This window comes from Doryrhamphus excisus, linkage group LG17 (genome assembly GCF_037039965.1).
Source record: "Doryrhamphus excisus strain RoL-2023G ecotype Guam linkage group LG17, RoL_Dexc_Guam_v1.1, whole genome shotgun sequence".
NCBI classification, from domain to species: Eukaryota; Metazoa; Chordata; class Actinopteri; order Syngnathiformes; family Syngnathidae; genus Doryrhamphus; species Doryrhamphus excisus.
Genome location: NC_136373.1, coordinates 3,850,853 through 3,863,778, shown reverse-complemented (window position 1 = coordinate 3,863,778; position 12,926 = coordinate 3,850,853). Strand labels below are relative to the sequence as shown.

The window sequence follows — 12,926 nt, the reverse complement described above, 5'->3', positions numbered from 1 at the left end:
AACATTCATTCATTCATTTTCTACCGCTTTTTCAAAATCAAACCCAACCAAAATCAATTTTGAATAAATACCCTTCAAATAAAAACATAAACCCCACAATTTGTCACAATATAAATCACAATGTGCACAACAATCGTCCATATTGACTATTCACTCAAAATAAATCAGATATTTTGACACAAATATGCAGTGTATACTCCAAACACTCCTTTAATGATTCAAATAACACCTCTTATGATACATCCCAATGTACATCATGCAATTACATACAATAAAATATAATTTAAAAGAGCATAAACAACCAATAATTCATCTTCTTCCCATAGTTATGTCTGTAAACTTTGCATTCTCTTAAAACTAAAACAAATGACAACTTCTACTCTAATAAATTACAATTTAAAATGTTTGTTTCCTTCCTTTTTAAAAAATACGTATAGCAGTACAAAAAATGGTTGTTTTTTGTAATTAGGCTTCTATACTTACAGGTTTTATTCCAAAAGTGTTGCAAAAACTTCAAATAAAAGCACACACATGAGCTGGTGTAGTTTTTGGCAATAAGAAACAATGAGATGCAAGAATATTTGTGGGAGGGGGCATGTCATAGTTAGCATTAGCACCAATTAAAAACCACATCAACATAACAGCCTTAATGTTAACTGCCCTAGAATTTCCCTTCCATCCAACCTAACATGTTGTTGCTTCCCAATACATTTTTGTCCAGTTTGAAAAATACTGCAAAAAGTATTGTTACACAGTATGTAACAATGACACAGTCTTGATCAATCTTGTAGGCAAACATGTTATTTCTTACGAGGGTGGTCCTAGCTGTAGCGTCAGCCATCTTGAATGTGGAGAGCGTAATGGCGGGTACGAGGTTTTGACGTTGTTCGTTTGCAGAGCACGCGCGGCTTGAAGGCAGTCGACGGCAGTCATGTCACATGACGTCGGCCCGTTTGTCGCGTACTTTGTTCCTCTGTTTTGTTCTGGCCTTGAACGCGGCCGAGTTGAAAAGATGCTGTTGAGGAGACATAAAGATTGCTAAATCTCTGCAAACATCTCTGATCAGTTCTGCACATGTGCGAGACCGACGTCACTTCCTCCAGAGTTTTTGTGCCAGAAGAAACCACCTTTACCTTCTCAAACCGTGAGATCTTGTTGGCTTTGAGGGTGGTGTCCAGGATGATGGGAGGTCCTAAACCAAAGATGTCCCTCAGCAGTGGGTTAAACTGCAGCAAAACAAACACACAACAGAAAGTAAATAAAACATCTTTTTAAGAGAGATATTCCTGACTGCTAACCTGCAGTTGGTGCCTGACTCCAGACTCCAGGATCTCCTTGAAGGCATCGTAGATTCTTCTCCTCATCCAGCTGTCGATGTACACACTCTCCACTCCGAACCTGATCTTCTCCTCTGTGAAGTCTTCATTCTGAAGAAGACACGTGAAGCCAATGATAATCACGGTGATGGACTGCTGCTGTATGTGTGTGTGTGTGTGTTCCAAACTCACCTCAATGTAGTGTAGAACCTCCCTGAAGATGGAGCGTTGTTTCCTCCTGTCGTTCTTGGCGCGATGCTTGTTGCTGTCTGTGGCTAGACTCTTCAGATTTTCACACAAGCTTTCTCCATCCTCCACCTCAAAGTCCTGCACGCAAAAACATTAAAAAGTCACCACACTACAGCCATAATTAGAGAGAGGCTCTGAGAGGTCTTTATTCGTCCCACAAGGAGAAGATCTCAATAAATCCATAGTTTAAATGAATACTGTACAAATACACACATGGTGATTATAAGTGAGGGAGCAATTAAGGGAAAACAATGAACAATGTGTGTACCTCATCTATTTCCCGCCCCAGCTCCACCAGCAGCGCGATGGTTTCTCCCGCAGTGATTCTGTAATTGACATCGCTACTTTGCAGGCACGCTTGCAGCTTGGGGAGGTGACTGCAAAACAAGTTTATTACATTGTTCATTTTAAATCAATCAAACATGTCCACAGACAACTAAATAAATAATATAAATATAAAAAACTATCGTGTATTCATTCACAGGTGCAGGAGGACAGAGAGTCTGGATGCAGGACAGAGGGTGACCAGCAGGGACCAGGCCTGCAGGGCGGCGCTGTGGAGGGCTGGACCGCCAGGTTTAGGCGTGGGCATTGCTCCTTCTCTGTTGGGGTAAGACAACATGAAGACGCTCTCCAGGAGGGACAATGACTTGATCAAGTCCTGGGAAGGAAACAAAACAAAAGCTCAATGTACAATGCAAAGATATTCAGTACTAGCATAGCATCCTTAAGGGTATTTTACTGTTACTGTAAACATACAGTCATTTATACGGGTAAAATTATGAATGACTAAAGACCCAATTGGCCCTAAAATGTTCTCACCTCTCCGTCTTCAGCAGCAGAGACATAGCAACACATCCCCAAAGCTCTGGCACACTGAAGGGGACACATAAAACACAACATGTCTAAGTAAATGTACAAAGATAAACTACAAACATGGCGCACTATATCAGGCATCCTCCGATTGTTTATTATATGCAGGATATTATGAGGTGCCATGAGAGTAAAACGTGACCAATCAGACCAAACATTGGTATCACTACTGTGAATAATACAGTACATGGAATACAATGGAATCTACTGTAATCTGCCATGTATTTTTCATAAGTACACATCAGTACATATGGTTAGTAGTAGCAGCTACAGCTGCTGTCATTATTACCGCCGTTGTTTTACCGTCTATTGTATTGTATTCTATAGGTATTGTATACGGTTACTCACACTCTGACGTGCTGTCATGCTGGCAGTGCTGTCAATCAAGATAGTGGTCATGATGGGGCGAAGCATGTTGAAGACCTCGGCCGCCTCATCTCCTCCACCCAGCTGGATGCAGAGCAGGGCAAAGAGGGTGGCCGACAACGCCTGCTCCTCTCCACCGCCTGGATGGAGGAAGCGTTAGTGTACAAATACAACAAATAATACTTGTTCGGTAACAACGTCGTATCAAGATTCGCTAACGTAACAAAGAATGTGGGATATTCAGGTGCTGGTTCATGTGACCTTTTTTGAGGCTCCTCTCCAGGCAGTCGCTGACCGTGAGACGTCTCTCTGTGAGGAAGTCGTACAAGACTTTGGAGGAGAAGGCCTGGCACAAGGACTCCAAGGCCGCGAGCCTTGTCTTTGCACTGAGACCCAGTCAATATTTTAGTGATTTGGCTTTATTCTTTTATTTTGGGATAATTGCTTCGGAAGACAAGAAGAAGGCTCACCTCTTGTCGGTGAGATTGTCGATGCACTGTTTCAGTTTGTCTTCCATTTCCTCTTGGGCTGTCTGCTCGTCCACCTGCTCCCCACCTGTGTTTGGAATGGGAAGTAGTAGTCAAACAGTTGTAATATTTCATACTGTAATTACAAGTATATACAGTACGTATACGCAGCTCACCTATGCCCTCCTCTGCCACCGAGGTGCCTTCACTGGCGCTGCTGTAGTGGCTCAGGATGTCCGATGTCAGCTCATCATCGCTGGCTCCTGACTCCACCTTGTTGCCAATTTTGGCACCTAACACACACACAAGGATGTAATCACATCATTAGCAAAAAAGTGCGAAAAATGTTACAATGTTACATTTAAAATGTCCTGTTTATTGAGGCTTATAGTTTTTGCACGATGATAGATGGTAATATTTAGTTGATTTCAGTTATCTTGTTTCAGATTTTGGTGTGGAAATAAGGGGTCATGGGTCAAACGTGTTACCTTTCAGGGAGGCTTTAGCTGTCAGCTGCAGTTGAAGAACCTCCTGACGCAAAGATCCTGGAGACGACGTATGGACGATGGAATGAATGATGTATATTTAGTACGTATGTGACACGGGCGTCACAATGGCGGAGGATGTGAAATGTTGATGAAAATAGGAATGTGATGGTGGCGAAAACATCGGAAAATGAGTTTATACACAGCTTTTAACTCATTCAATCCAAGCCAAACACACAGAATATTGTGTCCTAGGGCTATTCAAACATGGTACAAATCAAGAGGAGGAAAAAAGGGTATATTTCAAGCATTACATTGACTTTGACACAAATTTTGTCATATATAGTTAGCCAAAATATCTGCTAAATTGGTGTATCTTACTCACTCGAAGCAGGAAGAGGCAGGGAATGTTGTGCCTTTAAGTCCCTTTATGTAAATAAATAATGGCCTCAGCAATAATTAGAGTTTTACCTTAACTGTTTTTAAATACATAACAGTGCAAATATGGCAAGATTAATTTGTCAACAATATAGAAAAAGCTATGCTGTTTAATATGCGGTACGTGAGTGTGCACGCGCCGCAATCCAACCCTGTGTCTTTTTGAATCATCAACTTTATTAACACACATAACTGTCACGGAAATTCAGTAAAGTAAAAATATTTCTGGCATGGCCGGTGGTTTGCTATTTATGTAAATACTATAAATAAACATGTCTATATATAAATATGTATAGCCCTACATGTCAGTCCGTTAAAAAAAACTCAAAGCTTCAAAGTTGCTTAAAAGCCACTCTTAATTGAATGCTAAAAAAAACATTTACCATGTTGCTAATGTTAGTTAATTGTGATGCATGTGCCGAGCATGACAACATTGCTAACTATTTTCCCAGTGTATTAACAGTAACAGTAAAAGTTTTGGAGTGGTTTAATGAACACTTACCCGCTTTTGTGGAGCCACGTTTCCCTTTTTTAATCCGCGGCATGGCAAGCACCTTCGAGCGGCCGGCCAGCTGGGGGTTAGTTAGCTAGGATAGGCTACCTAACGAACGTTAGCCTACTTTTAGCCGACTATTAAAAGCTCCTCTCTGGTTCTACAGTCGGCGTGGAGACATCTGGGTGGTGTTGATGCTTCCCACGATAATAGTTCAAAACACAAATCCACACTCTGGTGAAAAAATAATGCTGATTAACCAAGAACAGCACTCAAGCTAACTTCCACCAGGGGAGAGAAGTCTAAACCAAAGGAGAGACCAAATCAACAGTTGTCCTCGATGTATTATCTATGATTATCCCCTGGTAATCTATACGTAACACCGGGTTGACAATGTGAGCATTTCTCAAAGAGTTTGGGGCGAAGTTCGAAACACGATGCGGTCTCCAGGTCCACCATCTTCCCCTCAGTCACAGCAGAGAGAGCACGCCGACTGCCGGGTGTTGCCAGGTTAGCTTGATAAAAGTGGGTTGCCAGGTACCGCTCAACTTGATCCCGTCTTTCCGTTACAGGACTGTGTAAAATTCAAATAAAGTCACGGCTAAATTGAAATAAAATGACTAACTTAATCACAATAAGATGGCCTAGCATGTATATTACTGTGTCTTTAGTCAATTTAGCATTTAAGTGTGAACTGACAAGGGTGTATTCTTGCAAATATCAAGACAGCAAGGTGACATCATCAAAAGTGCTATGATCTTCTGGTGATGCCATGTCGACATCACTGCTTTCCCATCCATGATCATCTTAGAGGCAAAGTCGAAATCCCATAAATACTCAAATTTACTACTGTGGTCAAAAGAAACCAATAACAGCCAAGGCCTCCATTTAGTGCCAGGTCAAGACATTGTAACAGCTGTGGCTGTAGGAAACATCCAGTTTCCTCTACATGGTGGCTCCAGCCGCTTCATCTACCTCTGTGTGTGCTTAAAAATGTTATCTGTTGGTGTGAAAGTCATGCCTGTTTTTACACTTTGAATTTTTAATATTCTCACAAAACCAATACAACCATAATACTAATTAAATATCTTTACTTAAGATTTGTATTTGCGGGTCAATTACAAAATACTGCTTTCATCAAGTAAATGTTCACATACATCGATTAAGAGTGTACAAAAACATGTTTACACATCAGTAGTTTGCTGTTATATACCGTAAACAAAAACAATGTAATAGAATTGAATTACTATATTAGTAAATTTGGTCCAACAGTGGTTACTTCAGCACTTCACAGTCATTTTGATGTATTACTTGTCACTCATTACTGACTCAACAGTAAAGTAGTAAACTGGGGGGAAAAAGCAAGGCACTTTGGGAAAGTCTAAACCACGCCCCCTAGCTGCCAGTTGGTAAATAACAAGCACCATAATACCGCCACAATTTAACCCGAGAAGATACTATGTACCATAGGAATGTATGTATACTATACAGAATAGTACTTTGTGGGCACAAAGGGCATCTTGGAAACAACGGCGGGAACGGCTTTTTTCCGGACCTCCACTTGAATCGTTGTTCCATTTTTAGCAAAGGTGGCGTCCACGTAACCCATGGCAATGTTTTTTTTCAGGCAGGGTGAAGGGCAGCCGCTGGTCACCTCACCTAAATAAGAAACAAACATCCTTTATTATGCAAAAATAACTAATATACTGTATATGTATATAATACCTTTAACAATGCTAAAATATAAATGCTGAGAGTGTGTATTTTCTGACCTATGACCTTTCCATCGGGGCTCAATATGGGTGTGTGTTGTCTGACCGGAGGCCCAGTGGACACCAAGCCCACCCTCTTCCTGGCGGTCTTAGCTTTGATCTGTGGTACGATGATGTCAGCACCAGGGAAGCCTTTTGTCTGACGTCGTCGCTTTCCTGCATGCCACATGATGACATCGATGTAGTAAACAGACCCGACCACAGCGGGGTGGGGGCGGTAGGGGTGGGAATGAGGGGGATAATGACACTATAACTACAATTACTTCACCTATCGTCCACACGAGGGTGGCCTCAACGGGCGTGGTTGTCTCATCAATGTCATTGCCGTAGAGACAAAGCCCCGCCTCCAGTCGCAGGCTGTCACGGGCGCCCAGTCCAGCCAGTTTGACCTCGCTATGCGCCAGCAGCTTCTCAGTCAGCTCTACCACTCTGGATTGAGGAACTGAGATCTGACAGAAAGTCACACACACACACACCAATCATCACCATCTCACATTGCTATATTAGTTTGTATTCTGAGACATGAATACACATTCTAAAGCTATAAAAACAGATACAAAAAGACAGGTAATCGTTAAGAATGAGTACCCTTCTACTGAAATTACCTCCACACCGTCCTCTCCAGTGTATCCACATCTGGTCACCCTGCAGCCAGATACACCAAAGACAGTGGCGAGGGCAGACGTCATGAAGGTCAGCTTGCTGAGGTCCTCCTTCAAGCCCTCCTGCAGCACCCGAGACATGGATGGTCCTGTAAAGCAAACAAGAGAAACATTAGAAATAAGAGTGTAGTACTTTGAAAAAAAAAATTAAAAAAATGTTACCTTGCAGAGCAATCAAAGCTTCATCCAGGAACTCCAGGTCAACATCAGAGCCTGAAGCCTTAAACTCTGCAAGTCTGGACTGGAAATAACACACATATTCAGTACGCATCAGACTACAGCCAGTGTAATGTGTTTTAACCTAAGTGTGACATGATTATCATCCGGACTATAAGTCACACTTTTTTTCATAGGTTGGCTGTTCCTGCGACTTATACTCCAGAGCGACTTATAAATGAAAAAACTGCTCATGTTACATAAACACTGGACACATTTTTTGTTCATGTGTACGTATGTTTTGTGTAGCTGAATAAGCATTGTGTTAGCATACCTTACACCTATTCAGCCTGTTCTCTGTCCTTTTATTATTGTTAGAACTTGCCTTCCAAGATGATGTAATGTCTGTTTTGGTCAAGTAGTGACCAAGTAGTAACCACTCGAATGCCATGTGCGACTTATATATGTTTTTTCTACCTAATTATGCATTTTTGGCCTTGTGCAACTACTCCGGAGTGACTTATAGTCCAGAAAATACGGTATTCTTGCTAATCAGACTTCTCTGTGTAAGAAGGCAGGTGCTTGTTGCTGCCATCTTTCCACAATAAGGGAGAGCTACAGTAGCTGGGAAGTGTAAAACATAAAATATCACAAAGCAACAGTTTGGACCTTACCCCACATCACTGGTTGTTTACAGTGAACTTATCAGTACTATTAATGCTGACTAAGCAGTTTGCTCAATCCTGCTTTTACAACATTGGGTCTCCTTCTGCTGTGTTAATACACAGTCTATGTGTCAGTACTCACCTTCATGTGAGCAGAGTCTTTGTCAGCACAGCCAGCGTTAGAAACTACATATAAGTAGTCCTGGTCCGTCTTGGTCACTATAAGGTCATCAATGATCCCGCCCTTGTTATTGGTGAAAAGGGATAGTGTGCCCTATATATATTGGAATGATATATATTGGTTATGAAATGATGACTTCCATCCATCCATCCAATTTCTATAGTGCTCACCTGGTTGTCTTTAAGTTCCAAAATATCTGCCACCACCAGAGACTCCATGAACTTGATTCTATCTTTGCCGTGGACTTTGGTCTAATGGAAATGCAATCGAAGGAAAGGCATTGAGAATGTGTGTTTGGTTGTCTGAAGTCGGCCATGTTGGCTGCTGTCCCTCACCTGCAGCATGTGGCTGACATCAAAGATGGAGCAGTGCTCTCGTGTGTGCATGTGTGAGCTGATGTGACTGTCTTTGTACTGCACGGGCATACTCCAGCCTGCAAACTCCACCATTTTGCCACCGTGCGCCTTGTGGAAGTCAAACAGGGGTGTCTTCTTCAGGGCGGCCTGGAAGAAAGCAAAACAGGACACTTTAGGAATGTTATTAGTCTTTTTTTTTTCAGGATTTTTTTACCTTTAGCATTGTAAAAAAAATGACTGGTTTATCAGAACAGCATTGGATTATGGGATGCAGTGAATCTGCACTTCAAGTACAGCTTTTCTTTTTCAACAAAAGTCCAAGGTCAGCCGTTCTTAAGTACAGCGGTCAATTGGTGTGTAGTGAAACTTTGTTAAAAGATAAAAATGCTCTAAATAGAATGTTATCAGTGCAGCTTAATGATTAAAGAGGAATTATTATGCTCATTTTTCGACCCTTTGTATTGAGTTGTGGTGCCCTGTAGAGCAGCTACACACAATAACACAATTAACACTATAGCGTTGCAGGAAAAATGTCTCTCTTGATGCTAAATGGAATAACCTCCAATTCATGTGATTGCTAATAATTGTACAGTATTTGTCTTTTCATTTTTTACAGAGTATAAAGTCATTTGAACAGTGCCAAATATTGTGTAATCTTGTGGTGGTTGCTATCATGTGACCATGAGTTCCCACATACAAAAACTATATTACGCAAGACATAAAAAAAATAATGCACTGGATATTTGTGGGTTTTGTATTCAATTCTTTTGTGACTGCAATGCATAAATGTTCCACTAAAACTGGGAATTGAATAACATGGGGTACCCATGACTACACGAGAATACCTGTGTCAAACTGGTGATTCAAAACATTCCATCCGTGTTTATCTATTTTGGTTTTAACTGATAAAGTTGCCGATGATTTCCACTCACCTCTCCACTTGATGACGCGTGTCTGTGCTGCAGCCCCCTGAATGCACCTCCAGCTGCCCGCATCCCAGGTTCACCGCAAGCCCGGAGCCGAAGCCCCGAAGCCCCGGCTAACAGGCGAGCCCACATGTCAACACCTAAAGTCCCACTGCTGGAGTGTGTCGAGTCGCTCCCAGCCTCCGTCCGACGATACTCCTGGTGGGGTAATAACACCACTTCCGCTTGTGCGTGTGGCTCAACTCTTTTTAGACTTCGAACCCATCATACAGCCGAGTTGACTGGTTTCCTGGTCACGACACACGCAGGGGTTTGTGGGAAATGTAGTGGATTGACGATAGCATCAGCTTGAGATTTAGCCAGATTTGTAACTTTCGTTATAGATGGTATTTTGTAATATAACAATTTCATATCCATAAGTAGGAGACATACATATTGAAACTTCCGCTTGTACGTGTGGCTCAACTCTTTTTAGACTTCGTTGACTGGTTTCCTGGTCACAACACGCGCAGGGGTTTGTGGGAAATGTAGTGAATTGACGATAGCATCAGTTTTAGATCTAGCTATAGAGCCAGCAAGCTAGCTAGATTTGTAACTTTCGTTATCGATGGTATTTTGTAATATTCATAACAATAACAATTTCATATCCATAAGGAGGAGACATACTTTACACGTATTGAAGTTGTAAGATATCTAAACAATCATTTGAGTGTCCTGATAATAGAAATATTGTCAATATAGACATTATAGTGTCATACTACTAATTTCTTGTTCATGTATTTGTCAGCCGGAGGGCTACTTCCTGTTTTACAAAAGAGCGGCGCCATTATGATTCAAGGGGTGAACAGTTAGTGATTCATTTTTTTTTAACAAAATGTCTGTGGTATAAAAGTTATTTAAGCAACAAAGCTAACTAAAAAGCACTTAATGTTTGGGGGGGAAAGATTGAGATGAGCACTAGCTAAAACACACTTTCTTTGTTCCTGGTTCACTTTTTGGTCCACATTTCAGTCTGACTTTGTAGACTTCGGGGATGTGGGATCAATATATTTTCATTTATTCAACTTAACTGCACTTTGACATGGATATATTTATGGATGTAGTGTGTGTGTATGCGTCCCAGCCTACTAGCCTGGCTACCTAATAATACCACCATGTCTCGACTGCTATTTTAGGACACTTGGCTTGGGAAAGGCCTCTCTGTCTCACTGTTTCTCTCTCCGGCAGCTGACTTGATCCTAAATGTGAACCTGGTCACAAAGACTCGGAAAAGGGATCACATCTGAACGTCCTCTGCTGTTGGACACTGACCTGCGCTTTTAAAGACAGAGCTGTGTTTCTTTTTTTAGGACTGGTTTGAATTGAATCGAATGATACACTGGACTAAAGAATTGAATGTTCTGTCTACCACATGCTCATGACTGATACACAAGAACAGGAATAGTACTTTTCTTCATGGTGAATAAAGGTAAGTAGACCTATGGCCGTGCTTTTGTGGGAAATTTGATTTGCTTGGAAGCAAAAAATTGACTTTACAGGGGTACCTTGGTTAATGTCTGCCCCGGTTAGCACATTTTTCAGTTAACATCCATCATGTATGCAAAATTTTTTCCTCGGTTTGCTGTCACCTGTCAGGTTACAACAGTTAGTTTTACGGGCGTAATATGGTGCATGTAACGAATGGTGCTTGGTAAACGAATGCAGCCATCTTGGATCACTCACCTAAGACAAAATCTTGCCATACTTACATAGTTTCAGAAGCAGGGCTGCTGTGCATGGATCTAACAAAGAAGACGCCGGCAATGAATGAGTCTGTTGATAAATTTAAGGAAAACTTATAAAGCATAAATTTTTAGGTGTCTGGAATGGATTAACTGGATTTACATTATTTTATATGGGAAAACTTACCTTGGTTAGAGTCTGTTTTGGGTTGAGTCAGACCTTCTGGAGTGGATTAATGATGCTAACCAAGGAACCACTCTAAATAGATATAATCTCTTCCGTGCGGCCATCATAAAACCTCCATACAAGTGTAAAAAGAAATTAACATAATGATGTCCCAGTTGACAGTCGCCATGTCAAGACCCCCTTCGCAGACCACTCCGCAGGCCTACAGGGTCAGCGACAAAGACCTGACTGAGATTGAGCTCCATTCTGTGGACTCCATCAACGACCTTCACCGGACACACCCTGACCACAACCACAAAGGTATATACACATATTGTATGCTGGTAACAGATACAAGGTATACACATAAAATAGAAGTGTACATAAAATATGCAGATATCAAAGACACAAGTAAATTATTAGCAAAGGTACATGTGCATATATATGCACAAAGGCATTTGTACATTCCAAAAACATGCATGTTAGATAATTGGTGGATATAATACTAGCAATAAGTGTATAGTAATATGCTAGTAGCACAGATATAAGGGTACACACACCGTGTATGATTCCAGGGTCAAGGCCACCCCGCCCAACTTATACACCTTCTGTGAATGGAAACCCACATGTGCATCACATGACCAGTGTGGGCAGACGAGGAGGCAAATGGCAGAGTCATCTTCAGGACATGTTGACTCCCAGCTCATCACGAGCGTACGCCATGGCATGTGCTGTCATCACCCTGCTCCTCATCACCCTTTTACTCATTTTCTACTTCCTGGGTCAGCAAATACGTCCTTTTTATTTTATTATTATTATCACAGCATATTGTAATATTCCGAATATTCTCCATCAGTACAACAGGGAAGTGCACTCTGGAGGCTGACGGAGGCCGTGAGGGAGAAAGAAGCCTCGGCGGCAGAGCTCACTTTGTTGATTCAACAACTACAAGAGCTGACACTCAACCTCACAATCACTCAAAGACGCACATGAGAGGAGACGGAGCCAACGTATTCATTATGGATTCATTATGGATATTCATTATGCATGCTTATTGACCGACACTACCTTGATCATTATTGTGATTATTATTATTGTTGTGATATTTTACATTGTTTAAGAGGTTTATATGGAGGTGCGGTGGTGGTGGTGGACTGGAACTGGCAGCATTTGACTGTGGACTAAATCCCAAACGTCAACATAGATGTGTATTTTTTCTTTTTTTGCATTTTCCTTGACTGTTATTGCCAGTTTTGCCATTTATTTGACTGTTTTCAACCTATAATTAAAAGTGACTTGTATGTCTTGTAGGTTATTATTAATATAGTTTACATGGACATTCTAAATTGTCCATAGGTATGAATGTGAGTGTGAATGGTTGTTTGTCTATATGTGTCCTGTGATTGGCTGGCGACCGGTCCAGGGTGTCCCGCCTCTTGCCCAAAAATCAGCTGTGATAGGCCCCAGCATACCCCCACATAACCCTGGTGAGGACAAACGGCAAAGAAAATGTATCTTATTAAAAACAATACCTTAATCAACATTTTTAAAATGTTGAGCCCCTTAAATTTATTAATATTAATTTTATTTCCTTTATGTGAAAATTACATTCAAATTAAATTTCACACCAATCC

The 12,926-nt window shown here is 41.3% G+C and overlaps 3 protein-coding genes across 5 annotated transcripts; 1 reads left to right on the top strand and 2 right to left on the bottom strand.

The window, feature by feature from the left end:
• Positions 1-185: 185 nt before the first annotated feature.
• ifrd2 (interferon-related developmental regulator 2) lies at positions 186-5,308 on the bottom strand. Of its 2 annotated transcripts, XM_058084380.2 has the most exons (13): positions 4,697-5,308; positions 3,760-3,816; positions 3,448-3,564; positions 3,275-3,359; positions 3,066-3,190; positions 2,787-2,944; positions 2,388-2,441; positions 2,048-2,226; positions 1,834-1,942; positions 1,509-1,643; positions 1,299-1,427; positions 1,134-1,226; positions 186-1,015 (listed from the first exon to the last, which is right to left on the bottom strand). In XM_058084380.2, the coding sequence occupies exons 1-13, from the start codon at positions 4,737-4,739 to the stop codon at positions 935-937; spliced, it is 1,365 nt and encodes a 454-aa protein (XP_057940363.2). In that variant the 5' UTR covers positions 4,740-5,308; the 3' UTR covers positions 186-934. The 2 variants fall into 2 exon arrangements, with proteins under 2 accessions (XP_057940363.2, XP_057940364.2); XM_058084381.2 differs by lacking the exon at positions 3,760-3,816 and having other exon boundaries at positions 4,697-5,294.
• A 346-nt stretch (positions 5,309-5,654) lies between these two features.
• amt (aminomethyltransferase) lies at positions 5,655-9,721 on the bottom strand. The gene is made up of 9 exons (XM_058083268.2): positions 9,412-9,721; positions 8,459-8,626; positions 8,294-8,374; positions 8,085-8,216; positions 7,284-7,362; positions 7,065-7,210; positions 6,728-6,908; positions 6,460-6,615; positions 5,655-6,346 (listed from the first exon to the last, which is right to left on the bottom strand). Exons 1-9 carry the CDS (start codon positions 9,535-9,537, stop codon positions 6,171-6,173), a joined length of 1,245 nt encoding a protein of 414 aa, XP_057939251.2. The 5' UTR covers positions 9,538-9,721; the 3' UTR covers positions 5,655-6,170.
• A 996-nt stretch (positions 9,722-10,717) lies between these two features.
• LOC131136456 (uncharacterized) lies at positions 10,718-12,673 on the top strand. Of its 2 annotated transcripts, XM_058083272.2 has the most exons (4): positions 10,718-10,873; positions 11,469-11,613; positions 11,868-12,074; positions 12,149-12,673. In XM_058083272.2, the coding sequence occupies exons 2-4, from the start codon at positions 11,481-11,483 to the stop codon at positions 12,283-12,285; spliced, it is 477 nt and encodes a 158-aa protein (XP_057939255.2). In that variant the 5' UTR covers positions 10,718-10,873; positions 11,469-11,480; the 3' UTR covers positions 12,286-12,673. The 2 variants fall into 2 exon arrangements, with proteins under 2 accessions (XP_057939255.2, XP_078654220.1); XM_078798094.1 differs by lacking the exon at positions 10,718-10,873 and having other exon boundaries at positions 11,352-11,613.
• Positions 12,674-12,926: the final 253 nt, after the last annotated feature.